This window comes from Perna viridis, chromosome 1 (genome assembly GCF_037379345.1).
Source record: "Perna viridis isolate PV_CMFRI_1.1 ecotype Kerala chromosome 1, ASM3737934v1, whole genome shotgun sequence".
In the NCBI taxonomy this organism is placed as follows: domain Eukaryota; kingdom Metazoa; phylum Mollusca; class Bivalvia; order Mytilida; family Mytilidae; genus Perna; species Perna viridis.
The window spans coordinates 62587918-62611129 of NC_142445.1; the positions used below are offsets into that span (position 1 = coordinate 62587918).

At 33.8% G+C, this 23212-nt stretch overlaps 2 protein-coding genes across 2 annotated transcripts; one reads left to right on the plus strand and one right to left on the minus strand.

Moving 5' to 3' along the window:
* Positions 1 to 4193: 4193 nt before the first annotated feature.
* Positions 4194 to 13356, minus strand: LOC148629768 (uncharacterized). Its single transcript, XM_088556957.1, has 10 exons — positions 13051 to 13356; positions 11992 to 12199; positions 11018 to 11298; positions 10447 to 10584; positions 9887 to 10084; positions 9483 to 9598; positions 8561 to 9009; positions 7377 to 8070; positions 6824 to 7118; positions 4194 to 4719 (listed from the first exon to the last, which is right to left on the minus strand). The coding sequence occupies exons 1-10, from the start codon at positions 13234 to 13236 to the stop codon at positions 4318 to 4320; spliced, it is 2967 nt and encodes a 988-aa protein (XP_088413083.1). The 5' UTR covers positions 13237 to 13356; the 3' UTR covers positions 4194 to 4317.
* A 66-nt stretch (positions 13357 to 13422) lies between these two features.
* LOC148629769 (uncharacterized) lies at positions 13423 to 22776 on the plus strand. The gene is made up of 8 exons (XM_088556954.1): positions 13423 to 13752; positions 17119 to 17353; positions 17671 to 17954; positions 18193 to 18339; positions 18549 to 18880; positions 19161 to 20549; positions 20793 to 21021; positions 21995 to 22776. Exons 1-8 carry the CDS (start codon positions 13570 to 13572, stop codon positions 22466 to 22468), a joined length of 3273 nt encoding a protein of 1090 aa, XP_088413080.1. The 5' UTR covers positions 13423 to 13569; the 3' UTR covers positions 22469 to 22776.
* The last annotated feature ends 436 nt before the right edge of the window (positions 22777 to 23212 follow it).

Below are 23212 nucleotides of genomic sequence, written 5' to 3' on the forward strand. Positions count from 1 at the left end.
GATGATTTGGAATTATTTCTTACAAAGTATGAGGAATCTCTACCAAGAACTATATATTTGAAACGTTGTTTGTATGGATTCTTGTGGAGTTTAGGAATCCAGTACATAGACGGTAATTCACAATCATCATCCATAGTAGAGAGACCAAAAGAGGATAGAACAAATTTATGGTTTTCCACAATCTCTTCTTTGAAGAGTGTGGTGGCAGTATAGGTCTTATCACTGCTATTATTTTCTAAGTCTACATCTGATAATAAAAATTGGATGTAAAACGTTTTGCAGACAAAAACAGTGTTGTTTTGTGCTTTGTCTGCTGGTACGACAACATACTTGTCATGTATAGTAGACAATGATTTTTGAAAACCGATGTAGCCTTGGCACTCATCGACCTACTTAAAACTTTCATTCGTTTCAAAATTAAAGACCTCAGGGCCTTTAACCACTCTGACAGAGAATCAATGTCTTCTTGTTCTCGTTTTATCTATTTTCTTGCATAGTCCTCGACGGCATCCATAAGAACTTTAAAGTTATAATTCCAATTTACGGAGCGTGGTTCACGGTACTTGGGACCTTTAAAAAAGGATATTACGCAGAGATTCGTTTTCGATAATGGTTAAATCTCCCGTAACGACGTGACCACAAGGACCTTATTTGAATGGAGACTTTTTGCAAGAACAGTCAGGTGGTTTGGCCTTGAAGTAAAGAATCTCGAGGTTCTGCAATAGCATTTTATAATTGAAAATCTTGAATGCAATGGGTGAAGTATAGGAATATGCAATAATTGGTATGGATTTGTCTTTGAAATATGGGGAATTTTGTTGGTAACGTTTTTGTGATGGAGCATGTTAGCCAAATTAATTGCATCTATACCTTTGTTAACAAACGGCAGTGGAAGAAATGATCTTTTTTCTTCATCTTGACTTTTCACACAAACTGGCTGAAAGAGTCTGTGGAAACCAATATCCAAAATGATGGCAACATGTCGGTATAATGATGAGGTGGGGTCAGAAACAGGAGTGTCAAGACTTGTTTTGTAAAGGGAGTGTAGTAGAGTGAGAGGTATAGAATAAAGTTTGGTTCTAATGTGATGAAGACCAAGAATTTGGATTAAAGGAAGAAGACAATCTATGGAGACATCATGTAACTTAGGTGACGTATAGTGTCGATGGCCATGACTCTTTCCCGTCTAGGATTTTTGTCAAATAAATGCATCACATTTATGCTATTGTTATATTGGCTTGAAAGGTTTCCTATACTTTTGATGTTGTCATTGCATCCTTAAGGCATTGCAGTACCTAGTCTGCGTATCCAGTACTCCTCTCTTTCCCTACGATAGTTTTTACTTGAACAGGACTGTTCGTAGGATGGTAATTTTTTCCTAAAATACGAACTTTCATAGAGAGGATTGAATGATATTGTTGATTAAAGTGTTGATAAACTGTCGGGAATTTGGTGGTGTAAATTCCCGAACGATGACCACACATTCCTTTGTTTAATTGTTCTTGCGTTTCTCCGACATATACTAAACCACATAAGTTGCATTCTAATCCATATATTAAGTTTGTTACTTTGCAACTTAAGTCATCGTGACTTCTTGTATGGAAGGTTTTGTTTGTAAAGGAACTGGAGAAGTAAGAGTCGGTTATAAGAATGTTGCATGTTTTGCAATTTTTAATACCACATTTTGATATGGTACAATGTGGTTCATTATCGTTGTAGTCAAATATATCATTTAAAGTGATGGAGCATGGTTTGATAATCTTGAAATAGTCAGAATTTTTGTACTAGAATAGATGGTCTGCACACTGAACGTGTGATTGGGTACTTTTTGTTGAATTGGTCGGGGCACTTTCCATACTAGATGTGAGTGTGTTAAGATTCCCATCCGGGGACATCACATTCTTACAAGGCAACAGAGTGTCCGGTCTGCTGTCAGGTTTGGACCTTTTTATACTGGGCGACGTCCTGGCCAGTTTTCCTTTCATTCCTCTTGTTAATACCATTAATTTTTAAAAATTGTATCACTGGGTTGATGATACCGCCGTGGACAAAATCCACAAGCAGAGGTATCGACCCGGTGGTGTGAAAGAATAATCAAGGGAACCAAGGTTATAGCGGTAATCAAAAAAATGCAATCAAGGGACAAAGACCAGACATGGAAAACAGACATACACAACAAAGAACATAAAGTAACTAAAATCATACATACAAAGTCACAAAAGCAAATGAGCATTTTGGACTCCACTAAAAACTGGAAGCATGGACCAGGTGAACCGGTAGGGTAAGCGTCCTCTGCTTTTCTAGAAACATCCGCCGTGTTGCTCATAAAAAGTCAAGTAGTGGGAGAACAAACGAGGAAAGGAAAACTGTGACCCGTTGAATAAATCAGTTTTCATGGTGCAGATGGATACACCATAACGATCCACGAGTTCATAATGACGACCATAAAACTTCTGTAGTGATGACTTCAATCTTGTAGCAATATAACCCTGTTCCGGAAGCCTATTTGTGAGCGGTCTGATTTCAGGAAAGTTCTCATAGTATTTCTAAGTTATGTAACCAATATTTATTCTAGAAAATGCATAATAGTTTAAATTTCTTCGAAAATTTACAACCACATCAACTAAGAGGGACAATTAATACACCAAATTAGCTGCTGGTATTACTGTAACAACCATTTCTTCGCCTCCATTTCGTGGTAGAAATTGTTATTCTGTCCGTCTGTCAAAAGGTGTATTCGAAATAAACTTTTTTTCACCAAAGGTTCATGAATAAAATGACTCCGCTATTATTATGATTAATATGAAACACTTTTAAATCAAAACAAGTCTACCAAGTTCACCTTGAACAGTATGAAATTGACGAATCAATTGTGGGTATATTTTTCTCAAATGTTCATCTGTTTCCTTCACACTGTGAGTCATTTGTTCCAGCAGCTGGCTGTCTGCTTTAACGAATTCTGGTATTTTCTTTGCTATTTCCTCCACTCCCTTAACCATCTTATCAAGGTAGTATGCTATTTTATCCGACATATCATTGCCTTGAAACAATGATTCCACAAACAACACCGTATCCTCTGACATTCTTTTGTCATTACTATCCTTCTTATCCCCTTTGAATAATAATTAAATGGCTGAGATCAAAAATCACTTAGAAAGCTTATATATAAGATAATTTAACTTATGAGCGCTAGCTGTTGATCTTGAACTTGATAATTCCGTGTTGATAAATTGTGCGAAAATTTACCTGAACTGAAAATCTGTCGCATAAAAACACCTTAATGCGATGGTTGAGATTCAAATGATTAAAAACAATTCGATTGCAATGGAGAAAATATGTTTGGACCGTTGTGAGTCATAATATCTCTTTGTAGCTCCGCCCGAACAGTTTTTTTAAAGGACTAATTTTTGACTTAGATTCAGGAACAAAACTGAACAAAGGGATATACAACATCAACATATAGGAGATTAAAACATTAAAACATGAAAAAAAAAAAACATGCAGTAAATACTGACTGAATTCCATCAGAGGCTTAGAAGTATGGGGAGATTAGATATGTGAACTTCTACTCAGATGAATGAACAATGATTGGTATGTTAAAAAATATCAGATATGACAAGAAGTCTTTTTTGTAAAATTCCAAATAAAGGATCACTTTAGTTGTTGTTAGACGTGGTAATACTTATCGTTGTTTACTTCGTTATTATTATCATTTTGTTTTGCTTGGCCTTTGTTTTTGTTTTATTTTTATGTTTATTTTGATTTCGTTCCTCAGGTTTTTTTCTTTGTATGTTATTGTTCGCCTTTTGGAATAAATCATCTATGTGATAAGCTTTAAAATCGATACAGGAATGTACATTCTATGTTGTGTACAAGTTACTTAAGTTACATGTTATTCTTGTTACAACTATATGTATACCTAAAATTTATTTTGTCCCAAGATGATGTAACAGTAGACATGATCAGTCCAGTTTATTTCTTGTATTTTGTTCCTAAATAATTGTTTGAATTAATTCAACATTAAAATGGCTTGTTCTAACAATGAATTAACAATCAAGGAAATTTAGAAATATGTTCTGGTGTTTTTTCTCATCTTTTTTCTTCTGGAGATCAATCTAGTTAAAATAAGCTATTAATTGTGTGCATTTTCTGAAGAGGGTAGTGTTTTCAAAAATGCAATTTCAATTATATTAAAAAAAAACTTTATTTATTGGTAAATATATGACATTAATTACATCATCAATCTCTTATAATGCCCTGTGTGGCAATATTCTACTCGAAACAAATAAAATTCAAATACACACATACAGACATTCCTTATCTTAGAAACTTTTGAAAGAATGTTTTTATTTCTGATGCCTCGGGACGGCGAACTGGGTCTTTATCCCAGCATGCTGTAATAAGTTTCTGCCAATTTTCGTCTGGTTTGAAATTAAGTGAGAGTGCTGGCCTTAACCCTTCGTCACAAACAGCTTTTTCCAAAGACGTATAAAGCTGTTGCTGTATGTGTTCAGCTGCATCGATACCGTACCACATTTCCCAAATCATTACCCCTAAAGCATAGATGTCAGCTTTCCTGTCATAGATTCCCTTAGGAACCAGCACTTCTGGTGCCATGTACACAGGCGACCCTAATATGGAGCCACCAATGTGGTCCTCTCTTTTGGTAAGTCCTACGTCTGTTAGCTTTACTATATCTTCCCCATCCTTCTTCACGGTCTGAAATTTTTATTAGAGTTTACGAAATATGATAACTTTTCGTTTCTTGCTTGCTTGTTTATTGAAACACGTGTACAGTAAAGCAAAATATACAATAATTTTTTATTGGTAGCAATTATTTAAAACATCTTGAACATTTCTTAAAAAATCGAAAAGATTGATTATCAGTACTCCCGGTAAATTAAATTTGCAAATGCGTGGAATGCAACCGCCAGATGTATGCACACTATGCCTGTCCTGCGATAAGTTAAAATGTGCATTTTGATATACATGTATGATTTTATCTTACAAGTACCAATAGAAGAATTTGCACCTTTCACAACTTAGCATTGAAAGAGCTTTCTATCCATCTGAAAAGCGGGCTTTCATCAACACCCATTAGATAGTTGATTGATTTTCTTTTCATTTGCTCATTTGCGTTTTCCAAAAAAGAAAATATGACTCCCTTTTCTGCATTCATTTTATCTATTAGCATTCTGCTTTTCTATACATTTTTAAAGTTCTGTCAACACTGTTTTGCGTTTCAGTCACTCTACTCCGATCGAATTCCTATAAACTATAAGAATTTATTCTATTCTCTTTTTGGTTTATTCTTTCGTTTGATAATAACACAAAATACAGATACTCTTGGTCTTTTTATATCCCTTTGATTTCGATTTTTTTTGTCTCTTTCAGTTGCATATTTTCTATACTTGTAATTGCAGATACAAGTATAAGTGTCTAGTTCTTGTTATCTAAAACGAAAATTATTTCCGTTTCATTTCCCCATTTCCCGATCGACGAAAAACGCTCCAAACGTTCAAAAAGTTAAAGTTTGACAAATCGCTAGACATTTGTTTTGTTCGAATTTTATCCGTTTTAAACGGTTTAAACCATAAAAATGAAATATTTGTATTCCTAAGTGTATGTACAATTACAAAGTATTATTATTTCATAGAATAGATTGCCAATTGATTGTAGAATTGCGTTGGAGCATGGCATATTCTCAACGAACCCGGAAAATATTGACATCTGACATTTCGCCAGACCTTTCAAAAAGACGTAACTTTTTTGTTTGTAATGAAAATATTATCAAATGTCGACGTAGAATTGCTGAAAGTATGTACATTTTTAAGAAATATTAATCGGAAAAAAATATTGTGTAAATAAGTCCTTACTTTAATAACAAAATTTGATTACTGAACACTTTTAGGAATCTGACCATTTACCAACACTTTTATTTTTGCATTGAATATTTTTTGCCTAAAATTAACACAATTTCGATAATTATCTCAAAAGGAACATATGATATTATTCTTCCATGCAAAGTTTGGCAAATTTCGTACCCTCTGCAATAGCGCAATTAACTATTTTAGCTTTTTTGAACCTACACTGTGTTACACCTAACATGCGGAATTTTGACGTTTTTTATGGGTTTTTGGGAAGTTTAATGGATTATAAAGAATTAGAAGTACCAATAGTGACAAATATTCAAAACTTGTTATTTGTCCTGATTCCAACATTATACAGCTTTCACATAATTACAGTTTTGATTGTTTACAATAGTCATTTATAATTTAGATAGGTGTGTTTTTCAACACAGCCGCAATAGCGTGCGCAACGTTATAATATACCGGATTTACGTTACGTCTTAATACATGTTGTCGCTTTGTCAACCGTTAAGTGAATGGTCTGATTATCGAGAAGTTTTCACAATTCCGCTAAATTATGCAACTAATATTGATTCTAGAAAATGTATAATAGTTTAAAAATCTTGGTAAATTTCAAACATCAATTTAGTGAAACAATCAATACACTGAATATCCTAGTACAAATGCAACAACCATTTTCGAGTTTCCATTTCTTGAGAGAAATTGTTATACTGTCCGTTTGTCCGTCTGTCAAAAGGTGTATTAGAAATATCATTGCTTTCTTCAATGGTTCATGGATAAAATAACTTTACTGTAATTTTATATTCTTATGTCTTGTATTCCAAAACCTAGGTGTGCAAGACACACATTTTTTTTTCAATTTTAAATATACCATGACAAAAAAGGGACTTGCAAAAAGTGGGCAAAAGGTAGAAACATTTTATTCAAAACAAACTTATTAGTTATAGCGTTACCAGTATGTTTTCTAATTTCATATCACGATGAACCATCTTTTTCATGTGAAGATATTCAAGTCCTTCACAGATCTGGATGGCGTATCTGGCCAGTTCTTCCATCTGCTCGATTTGTACAGAGTACAAATCGCCAGTTTTACCAGCGTTATCGTAGTCAGCATTGATGAACTTGTCCTTTAGAGTGGCATCGCAGTACTCCATTATCATGATCCAGTTTACTCTTCGTTTGCCTTTAGGTCCACTTTCTTGCAGTGTACAGCCAAAATATGTGATAATATTTTTGTGCTGTATATCCCTGAGATGCAAAGTGAAAGGTTATTAGAGAAGACTTCAGAGTTTGAGTACAAATAACCTTCATTACCCAGCTTGTTATTGAAATTTAAAACAGTGTTTTGTGACTTTCAGTGAATACGACATTTAGTAATTAAAAGTATTCGAACAACAGACACAGCCTATCTATTTTCCATAATCAATGCACCAATAAAATTATTTTAAATGAAGCCAAATTAACAAGGAAGTCATTGCCTAGTGTTAAAGCTAAAATCTTAAATACCTGAGTGTTCTGTCCTCTAATAAGATGTCAGACACCACCTTTTCTGACAATGGGTCTTTGCAGTGCTTTAAGGCAACCTCTAGTGTTTTACCTGCAACTTTAAGATGCCCTTTATACACATCCGCAAAGCTTCCAGTACCGAGTAAATTATCTCTATTCCAGTCAAGGTCACTCAACCTATAGTCTACATCCATAATATTCTTTACATAAAACAAGTCCAATTCACCTTGAACAGTGTGGCCTTGGTGAATCAATTGAGGGTATATTTTTCTCAAATGTTCATCTGTTTCCTTCACACTGTGAGTCATTTGTTCCAGCAGCTGGCTGTCTGCTTTAACGAATTCTGGTATTTTCTTTGCTATTTCGTCCACTCCTTTAACCAGCTTACCAAGGTAGTATGCTATTTTATCCGACATATCATTGCCTTGAAACAATGATTCTACAAACAACACCGTAGCTTCTGACATTCTTTTGGCATTACTATCCTTCTTATAACCTCTGAATATGTCCTTGAACTTCTTATTGCTTGAAATAACGGCACCTAAAGAGCCTATTGCACCGCCTAAACCTCTGATGTCATCATCCGCAGCACCCTTATTTGCCTTTTTCCATAGCGTTTTCACTGGAGCTTGCTTTTTCATGGATTTATGTAGATCATTAATAATCTTTTTATCCTGCTCTCCTACCAGAGTACCTAAAACAAAATACAACGAAAACTGCAGAACACATTTATCAGTTACTGTCTGAAAAATAGAAATCCTACTTTTAAACAATTAAGTCTTATAACTTAATTAGGAAATTCATTAAAATTGAAAGAGAACAAACACCAATGGCAGAGGTGTTTAAGGGACGACTGTTTACAAATGAAAAAGCACAATATTGTAAATTTCGATACGCTGTAGACGTGTTTCAAGAAGTGACCTCTCATTAGCAGCATTCGAATCATATATATAGGAAGATCTAAATCCAAAAGAATTGTATACCAGCAGTACCCAAAATCAAAACTATAAAAAAAATTTGGTTCATTCCAAGATAATTTTTTTTCTTAATTGGGGAAAAGGTTTCTAAAATAAATTATATTTAAAAGAGCGATTTTCAGAATTTTTCTGATAAAGTACAATCATCTGAAATATGTCTTAGCATGAAAAGAAGAGTCATTTATACTTAAAAAATGCAAAATTTACCCTCGATTTCTGCAATTTGATCCTCCAGAAGCTCGCAATCTCTTTTAAACTTTCTGATCATTTTATCTTTAAGGTTTCGGATAATACCCTTTTCTTTTTCCCATCTGTTTATTTCGGCGGCCACTTTACTAGAAATTCTCTCTGCAGCCTCCTTTGCTAACTTTTTAGTGTCGTCAGGAGGGGGGCATTCAACTTGGTCCCAGGTAGTAAGGGTATTACGCATGTTCTGTGACCTTAAGATGTCCGCGGTTGCTTTATGAATATCACCTATTTCTAACTGAAGCCCTTTCCTCAAATCTTCAATTGTTTGCCTGGATTTGACTTCCAATGCATGCATATTTCTTTTAATGTCTTCCATCTTTTTCACCATTTCATCTTTGTCCACTGCATCCATGGTTTTAGATACTTTTAAAGTGTAGTTTGCTCGTTTCACTACTTGGGATAGCCATCTAGAAAAGGACATGAAAGGAAAATTAATTCTTGCTTGTTTCTAATTTCTTGTATGTCTTGCAACTCATGGATACTTTTAGATGAGGTGGCGCTTTTGGCCGATCAAACACATGAAAAGCCTATGTAATATCGACTATTTCAAGTATACCCCTCGTCTAAATCATGAATTTTATCCTTGCATTTATATTGCATTTTGATTTAGCCCTTTCCTTTCTGTCGTGCTCGCCCAAAACATGGGAGATTAAGGGATTAGATCCCGGCCGAGTTACACCAAAGACTTCTCCGCCAAGTATACGTCATATTAGAGAGAGTGATGACTTAAATTGCCTCTGGATGGGGCGGTTCTCATTACTTGTACAATTTCGTGTTCATTTATCATTATAAAATTTGTCATATACAGAATGTATCCCTGTCACATTTTGTGTACTCGTAATATTTAAAGCTTTTCATAAATTTTGACTATAAAAAATACCTATAATGAGAATTCAGTTGTTGGCGTAAACTGGCAGGAAACAGCCGTTGTAAACCATTGGATATTAATTCTTCATGACCTCGACTTATACTTCCAAAACCACGTGATGTTCTTGCCTGCTCAATTATTCACAATGACATTGTATATTAACATTTTAGAACCGGTCAAGAGATGACATTAAAAGTTTTTTTTACTGATATGGAAGAAATTATTTAAAATATTTTTACTATACAAATTGCCTTTTTTTCTTCTGCAGTGGGTTTTGATTGGCGGAGGGCCTTAATTAATACTGTTCAATTATCTTAATTTTTCTTGTTTGATTTCTGTTGCGATCTTGATTGTTAAGTTTGTAGTTATTGTTTTTTTCTTTTATTTTCATGATTTGTTGTCTTATTTGTCTATACCTCTGTAGTAGAGAAGTAGAATATTTGATCCTGTCGTAGACCCTGGTAAATTTGTTCCAGTCTGTACATGATCCCCCTTTTTATTTCTTCCCTGTCTTTCTCAGGTACAACGTCCCATTTATTGCATACAAACAACGTAGAGGAGGGACTGAATTCTTCGTCAAGTGTATTAACTATGTTTCTGAGGAAGTCTTTCAGCTATACGAGAAACATATATACGTACATGATATTTGACTTGATATAAAGGCCTCTTAAGTCAAAATACGTTAATTACTAGTAACCTTCTGTAAATGAGGAAATATTTCAAATATTTAGTAATTTGTAAATATGTCAACTAATGTTCTAATGAAGTTTGTGTTTACAATAGTAACTTTTATAATAAAGAAGCACAAGTGACGGTACTCTGAGAATTAGAAAAGGACTGACACGTTGACATTTTTTGAAATTATAAAGCAATTTCTGTAATATCTTAAAAGATATTAAATGGCGTGCATCTAGTTTAATGATCTATAACAAGTTTTAACGATCGAGGTTTTGTATTTCATAACACTGTAACATACCCTTCCACGTTGTACACCCCCTGCATTGGCAGTATTGACCACATATATAAAACCACATGACTTTGCAAGGTATTTCTTTAAGGATTTGTGGATCTGGTTTTCACCGAATCCTGGAGTGTCAATGATAACCAACCCTTCCTGAAATATGAATGTACACTCATATATATACAATATAGGTCTTTTCGAATTGCAGTTTTTTTTTTTTTTTCTATTTTAAGCTTTACAGCACGGTATTCTATAAACTTTACAACTATGTTCAAGTATTTAACAAATTATACATTCTAGTGTTTTGGGGGTATTCATAATTGAATTCTTACCCACTAACATCTATTATAAGCAAAAATAATGGTACGGGCATTAAACTATCAGGTTTTAAGGGTCATCTTGAACGTTTCTTTCTTATTTAGTTGTGTTTGTGCTCTCGTGTTTCGAATAAAATCATTTTAATGCATCAGCAACCAGATATTATTTTATAATAAGTCATAAAATAACTTTCCAAGATTATTTTTTGAAACTGTGCGCTTCGTCGGTACAGAATTGGTGTTTGATATTCGCTGTAAACGATACCTACCTCTAGTATATCAGTAGGCCAGTAAATTTCAATCTTTTCATAAGGATTTTCCCCGTAATCATCTTCAAATGTGATATTTCTTGCTAATTTGTCTAACCCTTCTTTTGTACCAATATCTATATTCTCTTTACCGGCCTGCAAGTAACAAATTGCTTCTTTACGCCCATCTCTGCTCTTTCTAAACTCACATACAGTCTGTGTACATTTGATGTTACTTGTTGGTAGGATGTCGGCTTCCAGTAAGAGGTTTATCAGGCTGCTTTTCCCGGAAGTTGCTTCCCCTTTTAATAAAATTATTCTTAAGTTAGATGACGGTCCTTATTAAGGGTTAGACTTTTTGTAGTTTTATATAACACAGACATCTGTACGTAGCTATGTAAGTCATGGGTAAATTAACAAATAAGAATACATGTCACATTTTTTACTTATCCTACGACCTAATTTTATATAGTTATTATAAATACAGACCAGTTTATTTTATCACAGACTGTGCATTGGTCTTTTACACGCAAGACCACCTGTTGCGTTATGTTAAAGTATAAATAATGAGTCAATTTTAACTCTAGAATTAATGAATATTTATGAGACATGTTTCACTTGCTGTCTTCGATCAATTTAATGCGAATTTGTAGGGTTTGATTATTATATGTCTTTAATCGCAAAGAAACTGTTTCTTTTCATTTTTGGTTTTAGATCATATCACTGAACAAACAATTGTCATTAACAATCGATATTCAAAAATGAATCGTCTAATGGTGTCCAAAACACTCAATAAAAAATTTAGACGTTAAACTGACCTTAGTATCTTAAGAGTTTTTACTCGCTAGCCAATTCTTTGAATCATGTAACAAATCTATTTTTATCATTTTTTTTAAATTTGACTGACTTAATCAAGCAACATTTTTGTCGTATTTGTATATATAATACTGGAATACATATATTAAAGGATGATGGAGGATACGTATAAAGTTTACCTGCAACCAGTATATAACACTCTGGGGATGCTAGCTCCGACCTCTTTTGTTTTGCAGTGGTTTCTAAATCGCAAAATATACTGTTAAGGTCCAGACGAAAATTACTCGGTAAATCTTTGTAAAACCGCAACACTTTGTCATAAATGAGAGCTAGTTTTTCTCTATTGCCTCTGTGAAATTGCAGTGCTTCTTGTAAAACAGTTCCTCCCTGTAGTGTAGAATTCGCTTTATATAATTTTTCAAGCATTACTTCTACCAACTTTAAAATAAACAACTGATGACAGTCTCGCTTAAAGTAGAATAAAGAAATCTGAAGTCAAAGGACAAAAATCAAACAACAAAATGGAGATAAAAACGCAAAAATGAAAAGAATTTTTGAGCTAGCAGGGTACACATAGGCAGGCATCCTCTGTTTTTTTTATAAATTAGATTTAAAAGGCGTAAATGATAATTTCAAATCATTAATGGATGAACTTATGTTCCATAGGGTAGGTAACTCCAGAGGAGGAAGTAACCGATCCTGATATTAGTATGACGAGGCATAGTTGTGTAAATAGCCGGGGAATTCCCAACTGGTGGCGATGAAATGAATACCAATGATTCCCCTTACATTGAATAATACATTCTGAAGGACGTTTAAACATGCGTGAAGACAATGGTTCCAATTCACTGGTCATACTAAATGGCTTTTAAACATGTTGACTTTACAGTATTTAGATTTTAAACTTTAATTCTAGAATAAACCAAATAATTTCTTCCACTTTACACGTATACCTTACATATTGTATTTAAAATGAAGACGAATTAAAACTTTGCAGAATATTTCAAAGTTTAAAGATTTTTTTCTTTATTCTGTTAGGTTAGTAGAACCCAGAAAGTTTTAACTTTCAGTGCAACCACAGTCAATGACTCAGATACAGGTTTAAAAAATAATATTAACAACGTTCACAATCATGTCCCATTTACACCCCTTAAGAGTTAACTTTCAATGTGAAATATCTTCTTGGTAATATAATAGTGTAAATTTGACATCCTTAATTAGATATAAGAAACACTTACAGTTTTTCTATCCTTTGGTGTAACTGCGCCGTTCTCTCTGAAAAATTTAATGAGATCTTCTTGCAGTACTTTCTTTTCTTTTGTCTTCGGCATTTTGATTCCCCATTGTTTAAATAGTTTATTTAGCGACTGAATATCTTTTAGCTGTAAAATATCTTCTGTGCTATTAATTTGTATTTCAGCCATATTCGAACGTAGGAAGTTCTTCTGTTTGGTTTAAGGTATAAAGCTGATTTTAATTATCCCCTTTCCAAGTAACGTATAGGCAAAGCCCTGTTCCGTATTTAGTGTGTATTTTTAACTATTTTGTTGTTTGCGCAGGTCGCTCAGCATATTTAATGATCTCGTCATATATATAATTCGAGGCATTTAACCGGTCATGTTTACAGATAGCAGTGCTGTATAATATGTCTTTCTTCCCTCTTAGTTAACATCTAAAATAACTGCAAAAAATATTTAAAAAAAATATAATGATTTCAATATAGAGGACGGAGCAACAAAAAACGAACCGAACATAAAATGGAAAAGGATGATATTACAATGGATGACATCCGGGCAATTGATGATTATAGCGATTGTTTTGATTATGCAGAGAAACTAGGGATTGGGATGGATGGATTAGATACTGTAGAAGAAATGAAAGAACGACTCACTATGGCTTTCCAAAAGTGTCAACCAAATTTTATAAATTACAAAGAAAAGGTCTGTATGATGATGTTCACGGATTTTTTTCACACGCTTTTACACTTTCTTTATACAGTTTTTGGTATTGGTGCTTTACCATATTCTTACCTCAACCTATTTTTTGTTTATCTCGTGTCACTAATACCATCGATCGTTTATACTCTCCACCTATACTACTAGTCTAATAGTAGTCTGCTTTTGCTACATTTGATTAAATCAAAAGTCTCTAAGCATTAATATTTATTAATAATGGAATTTTTTATATTGTTTAAATATAACAATTTTGAATAGGTCTGTGTTTTGAAACATTTTGAATTTCCCAATATAAGAATATGCATTTTGTGCATTAAACAATTTCATGTATGACCACATGCGCATCGTCCATTCTTATTTAGGTTGGAAATGTACAAGAGTCTATCGCACCACAAAAAAAAACCTTTACTTTTAATGCGAATTAACACAAACCTTCTCCGTTATAAAGCTTTTTGGCTCAACCCGATGCTTTGTTAATTTTTGGTGCACGGACTAAGCTCAATTGGCTTTTTTTAACGATGTGATGTGTATAAATGTCCACAAAATAACGCTAGTACACACTGGTCATTTTTTATATAAAGATGTGAAAATAAAATGTTTTAATAATATAAATTCAGTCATATTACATTGAATTCAATTCGATATAACCACTATTCAAAGATTCGAGGGATTTTAAAGCTTGACTATTTTATGTACTGGCGACGTCTTACTGTACTATGTAGTAGTTCGTTGGAAACATGCATTTTAACGGCAACAATTGGAGGGTGATATTTCATGCCTGTGGCAGATTTTACAAATACAAACCGTGCTATTTATCATCTATACACTTAAAAATACACCATAATATTTTGGAAAATATTGTATCATCGATCAGTGCAGTGTAGTTTTTACAATGATTTGTCTTGCCAAAATATGCTGAAAAATTGCTTCTTATTTTATATCCAATTTGTCCTTAAATAAAAGGATGTATCTATAAATGTTATATGACTCATAAATTACCCCTTTTTACATAATATTGCACCTTATTTTCTCACTAGCATGAAATATTTACTAACAAAACCCAATGGGGAATTTTTTTTGTATTGTTGTCAACGGGATGGTGTTCTCTAATTTCTAGTCTAGTTGGCATTTGGCGGAGTGACAAACAAACACGCAATTTGGCTTGGTCTAAATATTTGTTGATACCGAAATTACCGAACTGATAGGCAAAAATGTCAGGCTATCGTCAATATGAATACTATAATAGAAAATCCATATAACAAATGGCAATATCAAGGCAAAACCCGAAAGTTGGAAAAAATCCTGATGGCCCTGATTTAGCACAGGTATTTCCGATGGGAATGGTGTCCCGATTAAGTACAGGTATTCCCGATAGGAATGGTGGATTAAGCAAAATTTTATGGCGCGCTTAACCCCCCCCCCCCTTTCCATTACGGTTAAATGTTTCAAACAGAAAGCACGAAGTTGACACCGGGCACAGGTGTCAAAATCAGTAGTCAAACAGTACATAATATATTGTGATGAATGTAATGAAATTAATTTTCTATTATGTTTTTGTCAGAAACAGAACATTTCTCATTAAAATCTGGAAATACAACTCAAACAAATGCATGAGATGTATTTTATGCTTATAAAGTTTCGACTTCGAATATGAAGGATATGACAGCCTAGCTTTACTTATTTTGTGTAAATATTCTCGAATGCATAATTTATATAATTAGAAAGTAAACAATGTTTTTTTCACATTTCAAAAGTTTTTTTTTTAATTTTATAATTTGTATATGCATACATAGAAGTTGAAGCTTTTACTACTTATATATTTAGTGGCATGTTGTACACCTACAATAAGACTGAGTAAAAGTTTGCTCGTATATTACTTTTATATATTATTTCCCCGTTTTATCACACTGACTCTCGTTAAGACAGTGTAAACACCCCCTAGCATTTGCTTCTTTACTTTTATATAAAAAATACAGCATTTTGGATGGAAAATAATCGAAATATCATTAAATAAAAGCATATTCGTAAGATCTCTGTATCGTTTTAAAACACAAATAAAGCTAGAGGGACTTTTTTGCAGGGGCGCCATACATATGTCCACTGTCCCTTTTTTCAATATTTATTTCTCATTTTCAAGCTAAAACACCAGACGTGCCCTTCCGTTTCAGAATCTTTTATCCGCTCAAAAACGTAACTAAAAAATAAATCAAAAGGGTTTTGTAGGTTTGACTTGAATAGACATACGATTACTCTAATAGATGGCAATTTCATACCCGTCTTTACGAACGTCAGCGAGAGAAAACGAGAAAGGATATATCAAACAGTGTGCCAGCTGACGGACACCTTAAACATGATAAATTCTTGTTCTCAGAACTCGAGCTTAAAGATTTAAACTGAAATGACCAGGTCATCGAAGAATTTTCACGCCTGCCAAATAACTACAAAAACCCTTTATGGATCATAATTGGTAATGTTCGTTTTGTTTGTTAAAATTCAGTGGAAATACTTTTCTTAAAATACAATGTATTTAATTTTTTTTACCTTACGGAAAAAATATTTAAAACAAAATTTTCATTGTTCATTTCATTCCATGTCATTTCTATCAGTGAAGAACTACATCCTTTCTTTATATTGATAATTAAGTTCTAGTGTCATTTGTTGTCTTCAACTCTTAATTGCTACTTTAAACTTGATCTGCTGGTATCAAGAATTATTTGGAGCATGATGAAATGCGTCCTTTTTAATACGCAACGATAACATTGTTATGACTTGTGGCATAAAAATGGTTATAAATGTTGTGAAAGACACTTAACTCTCCTCCATTTCACAATAAGGGATTTCCAATTGTTTCTAAGCCTATGATTATACATACATTTTGTTTTAATTATATCGTTTTTTAAATGCCAATGAAATTACTAAGGTTTGGAAATTTCCAGCATTAGATAGAACGCAAGGTTTTAAACCAACGTGTCAAACAATTAAACCCCAATTTAAAAACCTTGAATCATTTGATTTGCCATTTTTTTAAGTAAGAGTTTAAAAAATCTTTGCTATTGTGACGGTAGTCCAATTTCTCAACCAGGAAGTAGAACCAAATAGACAATGTAATCATGCCATCCTTAGTCCTCAGCAATTAACTTTTTTATATTATTTTAAAAACAATATGTTCATTGACACATAACACCAAGATATACTTTTTAAAATTATAGTTTGAAATCGTTGAAGAATTTTTCCTAGAGTCTTCTCTATCTTGATATACACGCAACCATGTCAGATTAGTGAATATCTTAATATTGACGACATAAATCTCTTTGTATCAAATCTCACAGAAATTTGACTGTATTCTTACAGATATGTCGTGAAATGAAAGACATTAGAAGAGACGATAAAAACAAAGGAGAAAAACTGCTTGAACTGCTGAATAAAACACAATCAAAGCTTGTAAAGGAAGACCCGGACGCCTTTGAAAAAATAGCTGTTATCCACGAGGCGTTACAAAAGGAAAACGTGGTTGCAAACCTTTTGAGAGACATAAACATGAGACAACAATGGTTGCAATCGAATGAATGCTGTTTTGTTGTTGCCGGTAAGTAATTCCCGCCAAATTTTGTTTCACTGAAGATAGAAACACCGACACATACAGTTTGTATAGATATGATGTAGTATATATACAAGTGTGTCTGAGTATTCACATTATACGCAGTATTATGATAACCACAGAAACTAAGTCCTTTTTTTACTTTCAATAAGAAGCTTCCTGGTACACAACTTAAGTGATAAGAAACTTGAAGAATGGATGCGGGTACTTTGTGTCAATGTAAAAATCCAGTTCAGTCATTAACCCAAAATTTAAAAAAAGGCTCATTTGGCTGCGATATCTTTAATTTCACTCTTTGCATTTAGGTGAGACATCAGCTGGCAAATCTTTATTCCTGAACTTACTTTTGGGTGAGGAAGTATTGCCATCCCATCACTTGCCATGCACAAGTGTTATAACACGACTGCAATACGGCAAAACAAGACATGCCAGAATAGTATACCATGAACCAGAACGAGATCCACTGATATTAAATGATGTCACCGCCGACGACATTCGTCAATCTATCTTTGAGAAAGATTTAAGCAAGAGAGAATCGACGAGTGATATTAAAGAAGTTCAAATTTTTCTTCCATCAAAGATCTTAGAGGTACAGTACTTGAAAATTTGTTGGTTTTTAAAACGAAGACGAAACATTCAAGACAGCAATGAATAAATCTTAATTATACAAAAGTGAATAATGTTCAATGCCGAAACTTACACAACTGCGTCAGTATTTAATTTCAATTGCTATACCAAAGTGAAAACGTTATTCGAAAATTTGTGTATTACAGTGCATTTGTATCTTGTATCATTTTATCATTATCGCATTCTTACTGAACTTTCAGAATGGATTGGTTTTAATAGATTCTCCTGGTATTGGAGAAAATGACGGAATGGACACAGTGATCGAAACATTTGTAGACACAAATCAAGTGATGGGATTTATCTATATAATAAAATCAGATAATGGCGGTGGTGTAGATGAAGACAGGGTAACTTATTCAATCATTTTATTTGGCAGTTCCTAACTCTATTTCTCAAATGAGCTTTATCTAAACAAATTAAAGTAAGACTTTAATGTTTCCTGACAGAAAAAATCATAATAAGTTAAATAAACCATGAAGATACTTTTAATTTTTTTTCTGTGCTACTTAAATGCTACATCACTTACATGTATCAATAGTATTTCATATCATTTCAGTTGATCAAATTGATGAAAATTATCCTCGAAAAGGAGAAATCCAAAGGAGAGAAACGGTCGTACAGATTCAATCCTTCATGTGCAATGTTTATATGTAACATTTGGGACAAAGTTACAGAACCAGACATTGTTTACGATCACATAGTAAAACGGCTTGGTAAAATTTGGCCTCAGTTTGATGAAGAAAAACTTGTCACGTTCTCAACACAAAGCGCACTGAGGGAGACAAAGGAAGATTCGGATTATATTATAGAAGATTACAAGAAAGTATTGAAGGATCTCCGTGACATCAAAAGCCTAGCTCTGGACTCACTGATCAAAACCACATATAGGTAAGGTGCTAGTACTGGCCTTGTCTTGTTACTACATATTGGAAATATCTTCTGTTACTATCACAAATAATAAAAGAACTGCTCAAAACTGTTCGATGATTTATACCATGATAGCGTTATACGGAAGATTAATTCAGTTCAGACACGTTAAGGGTTTTTGTCACAGTTTGAAACATATAGAAACTTCCGAACATGACGTGGTAAAAAAAACAAGTACTAGTACATGTACATTAAAAGATTTTATTCTGAAGTAACATTTTTTTCAACTTTCTAATTGTAGTTGGATAAAAACAATTCTTACACGATCAGCTCATCACGTCAGAACAATTGTTTATAAACTGACAACTGACCAATATAAATTGAGGAAAAATCTAAACGAGGCAAATACTAACTTGAACGAATTGAAAAACAAATCCGCTGATGTAATTTCAAAACTGCGAAACTTCATCAATGAAAAAACAGGCGAAATATGTAATGAATTCCATGAGTATCTAAGCCGACCAGTGGTAAAGATGACAGTACGACAATGGATACCAGCTGAGCTTCCTTCAGAAAAAGACGAAGATGGCCAACTGAAAGATTGGGAAACCATAAAATGCGAATTAGATGGTTTGATTTATGACAGAATTGCCGATGAATTGAATAAATGGGAAGAAGACATTGGTAGAATTAGCAATGTAGAAGCCATGATAGAATCTGAAATAAACGCAGAGCTCAGTTCTTTAAAAAATGAAATCGAAGAAATTGAATCAAGTATGTCCGACAAAACCAGACGAAGAAGTTCAGTCGGGGAACCAAATATGTCTGACAAAACCAGTCATAGAACTTCACTTGAGGAATCAAATATGTCCGACAAAACCAGTCGCAGAACCTCAGTCGGGGAATTAAATATGTCTGACAGAACCAGTCGAAGAATTTCAATTGTTCCAGAAATGTCTAATGCATATAAACGGGGATCGTTTTGTATCGGAAATTTGATTAGTAGCACGAATGAACAGCCTATTCACATAAGCGTTGTTGCTAAGAACAAAATCAATAAGCCATTCCGCAAGTTAAGAAAAATGTTTCCTGGAAAAAACAAGTTACAGATGTATAAAGAGAACGGAATTAAGTATGCAACAGAGCGCTCGGACAAACTTCTTACACAATTTTTAAAACCACAACCAGGAGAAGAGGATCAACTAAGGAATGTTATTATAACATTCATGGAAGGGGCAAACGAGTTTTTGGATAGACTTATTTTGAAAATTCCCAGGTCCATCGATGCGAACATGTCTGTTCTCAACCATGTTTCCACTTTTCAGAAAGATGCTATCTCAGCTCGTCGCGTATATGAAGGAACAATGCACGATTTAGAAGAGCTTAAACGCCTTCTGGGTTACTATGGTACTGGGTACATCTTCATCGATGATTTCAAGCCAAACGAGCTTCACATACTAGATCCGACCGACAAGGCCGGGCGTTCTTCGGCGCCATTCAAAATAGCAAATTTCCTCTCTAACCTGTCATCCTCTCAAACCTCATTAGCCCAACCATGTCCAAGAGGGCTATGGGCAGCTTACCAGAAAGGCTTATTGCGGAGGGAAAACAGAAATGAATCCGTATCCATCAAAGTCTATTTGCCATCTTGTAAAATGGAAAAACATGTCAAAGAAATCGCTAAACTGAGGTAACTATTCTATTGAGGTATTTATGTGAAATTTTCCTGAAACGATGTAAACGTACTTTCCTTATTTGGATATTAATCTTAATTTTTAAAGCAGTGATAGCAGCAATTTACTGGATGAAAAATGGCTTATTTTTATAGAGTTGTCACTTGTATGTAACAATTGTTTTCATCATACTCTTCATGATATAATAAAGTAAATTTTGAATACAGAAGTATAATAATAGCTGTCTATTCACATTTTAGGTTGATTGGTGAGCACAAAAACATCGCAAGTTTTCTAGGGATCCAGAATTCCGATTCATACTATCCAGCTCTTGTATATAGGGAACACCTGAACACGCTTCGGACTTACTCTTTGAAGAGATCGGGGAAAATAGACACACCTCGTCTACTAGAAGAATGTGGTTCAGCCCTCGATTTTCTTCATTGTAATGGGTTGGTTCATATGGAATTAAATATAAACACAATTATGGTAAGAATTCTCTTGACTTTCTTTTCGACCATTTGATTTAATACAATATTGTCCAATTCAATATAAAGGTGCCATGCTTAGGAATAATCAAAGACTGAAGTCTTAAAAGTCGCTAATCGTCAAATGTTCTCTGCCGCTGATTTTGGCTTACTTTCAACATCCGAAATGGCACGATTGAGATATGCTCTAAAATCGGGTGACTTCCGCTAGAATCGTGGTTCCCTTGATATGATTACTCTTTCGTAACCGTGATGACCCAAATTTTTTCAATCAAAATAACTGGTTACCAGGAACCAGATTAAACAGGTGGCAATGGCTATATATAGATATCGGGACTCTGATAATGTATATGACCTATAGAGTCAATAGTAACGAGTCCCTGTGTTTGAATCGGAAACTTGGTAATATTACATACATTCAATGCTAACCGATCATTTCATCTTTTAATGTAAACTTCCCGTTCTCATACAAGCAAAATCACACATAGACATGTGTATATTTTTGAAAAGAGGTACATTTTAGCGATTTTTTTTTGGGTCGCTTATGATAGTGTTTTGACCAGGGAACCAGATTAAGAACCAGATTAAACAACTGGCAATGATTATTTATAGATATCGGGGCCCTGTATAAAGCTTATATAGACTTGTACCGAACCCCTGTGCCTGAATCGGAAACTGGGTAATGTTCAGTGATAACCGATCATTTCATGTAAACTTTCCGTTCACATACAAGCAAGAAACACACGTAGAACACGCGTGTATATTTAAGATGTACATTTGTATCTCGTATGAAGCTGGAACTATGACGCTATTGCGGTAAACACAACACAGATCTGCAGCATAATGTGAAGTAGTAATATATAATTATGCACATCATATGCGAATATAAAGTACTGAAATTACGAGTGCAACCGAATATGAAACTGAAACATGAGTGATGTTTTTCTTTAATATACTTGTTATTTTTTTACTAGATAAACAAAGCCGGGAGCATCAGTCTTACTGGCGGGTGTCTTCCTCGGACAGCAGACCTTCCAGAAAATCCTGAACAGCACATCATTGGGGATTTTGTATACCTATCCCCTGAGGTATTGAAGGGAGACCTGTACACTGCAAGTGCTGATGTTTATGCTTTCGGGCTTCTCTTCTACGACTTGATTTCTAATGCTCCAGCCTTCGCCCGCCAGAGGCAAACATCTCTTGACCTGTTCGTTCAAAACATCAACTCAGACAAAGGAATAAAACCGGATATAGATCAACTGAACTTTGATGATAATGGGAAAAGAGTGATTGCATCATGTCTGGATCGGTCGGAAGGATCAAGACCTACTTTGTTTCAAGTACGCGAAAAGATTGCACAAATGGACGAGGAACATTGTTTTGATCTTATCGAAGCCTCACATAATCCTCCTGTGTTCGTTAAAAGAATCGATTATGGTCGAGTTTGATTTGCAATGTCTTTCATGCCTGTATCTTAAAGACCAACTATTTATATGACATTTGTTGTATAGAATCATGCCTTTACCTCAGACTGTGCAATACTTGTCTTTCTTTATTTTTTTTATATTTTTGTAATTTTTTATTTTATAGACTTGCTTTAATTATATATCAATGACTAATTTGGTGTCTTTAGAAGCTTAAGGATTTCGTAGATGTGAATAGATGTAATATTTGTGACAAATGAATTCATCAACACGAAAGTGTGTTCAGTTTTGTGATATCATGTTTTCAATAAACGTACACTGTTCATTTTTAATTACTTTTTTTCTTTTGGCCAAAGGGAAGCACATTTTTGTGATAAAGGTTGTTAGCTCATTTTTCTGTTAGTATGGAGTGCCCTAGTTGGAAAAACAAGTTGTTTGAAGTTGTTTTTTTTTATTTCTACAAGACGACTAAATACAATGAATACAGGCTGCTTATAAAATTTAATTTCATATAGAATAACAAAAACGATATAAATAACAGTTTGGCATAGAATGTCATTCAATGGAGGTTGTTAATTGTCTTCCTTCTATTTTGCATATCTCTTTTATTCACAAAACATAAAACTAAAATCTACACAATTAAGCGTTTTTTTTTTGTTTTTTTTTATTGAGCTGCCTATTGAGCCTCGAAACAAAAGTACTTAAAATGAATGTTTTAAAATATCAATATTGATGGTAATAGTGGTGTTATATAATACACAGATCACT

Coding starts and splice junctions, on each gene's coding strand:
- LOC148629768 (XM_088556957.1), bottom strand. CDS start 13,236: ATGGCTGAAATACAAATTAATAGCACAGAAGATATTTTACAGCTAAAA. Junction 11,299..11,991: donor GTGTTATATACTGGTTGCAG/GTAAACTTTATA, acceptor TTTTATTAAAAG/GGGAAGCAACTTCCGGGAAA. Junction 9,010..9,482: donor CAACTGAATTCTCATTATAG/GTATTTTTTATA, acceptor GTCCTTTTCTAG/ATGGCTATCCCAAGTAGTGA.
- LOC148629769 (XM_088556954.1), top strand. CDS start 13,570: ATGGAAAAGGATGATATTACAATGGATGACATCCGGGCAATTGATGAT. Junction 18,340..18,548: donor GTGGTGTAGATGAAGACAGG/GTAACTTATTCA, acceptor ATATCATTTCAG/TTGATCAAATTGATGAAAAT. Junction 21,022..21,994: donor TAAATATAAACACAATTATG/GTAAGAATTCTC, acceptor TTTTTTTACTAG/ATAAACAAAGCCGGGAGCAT.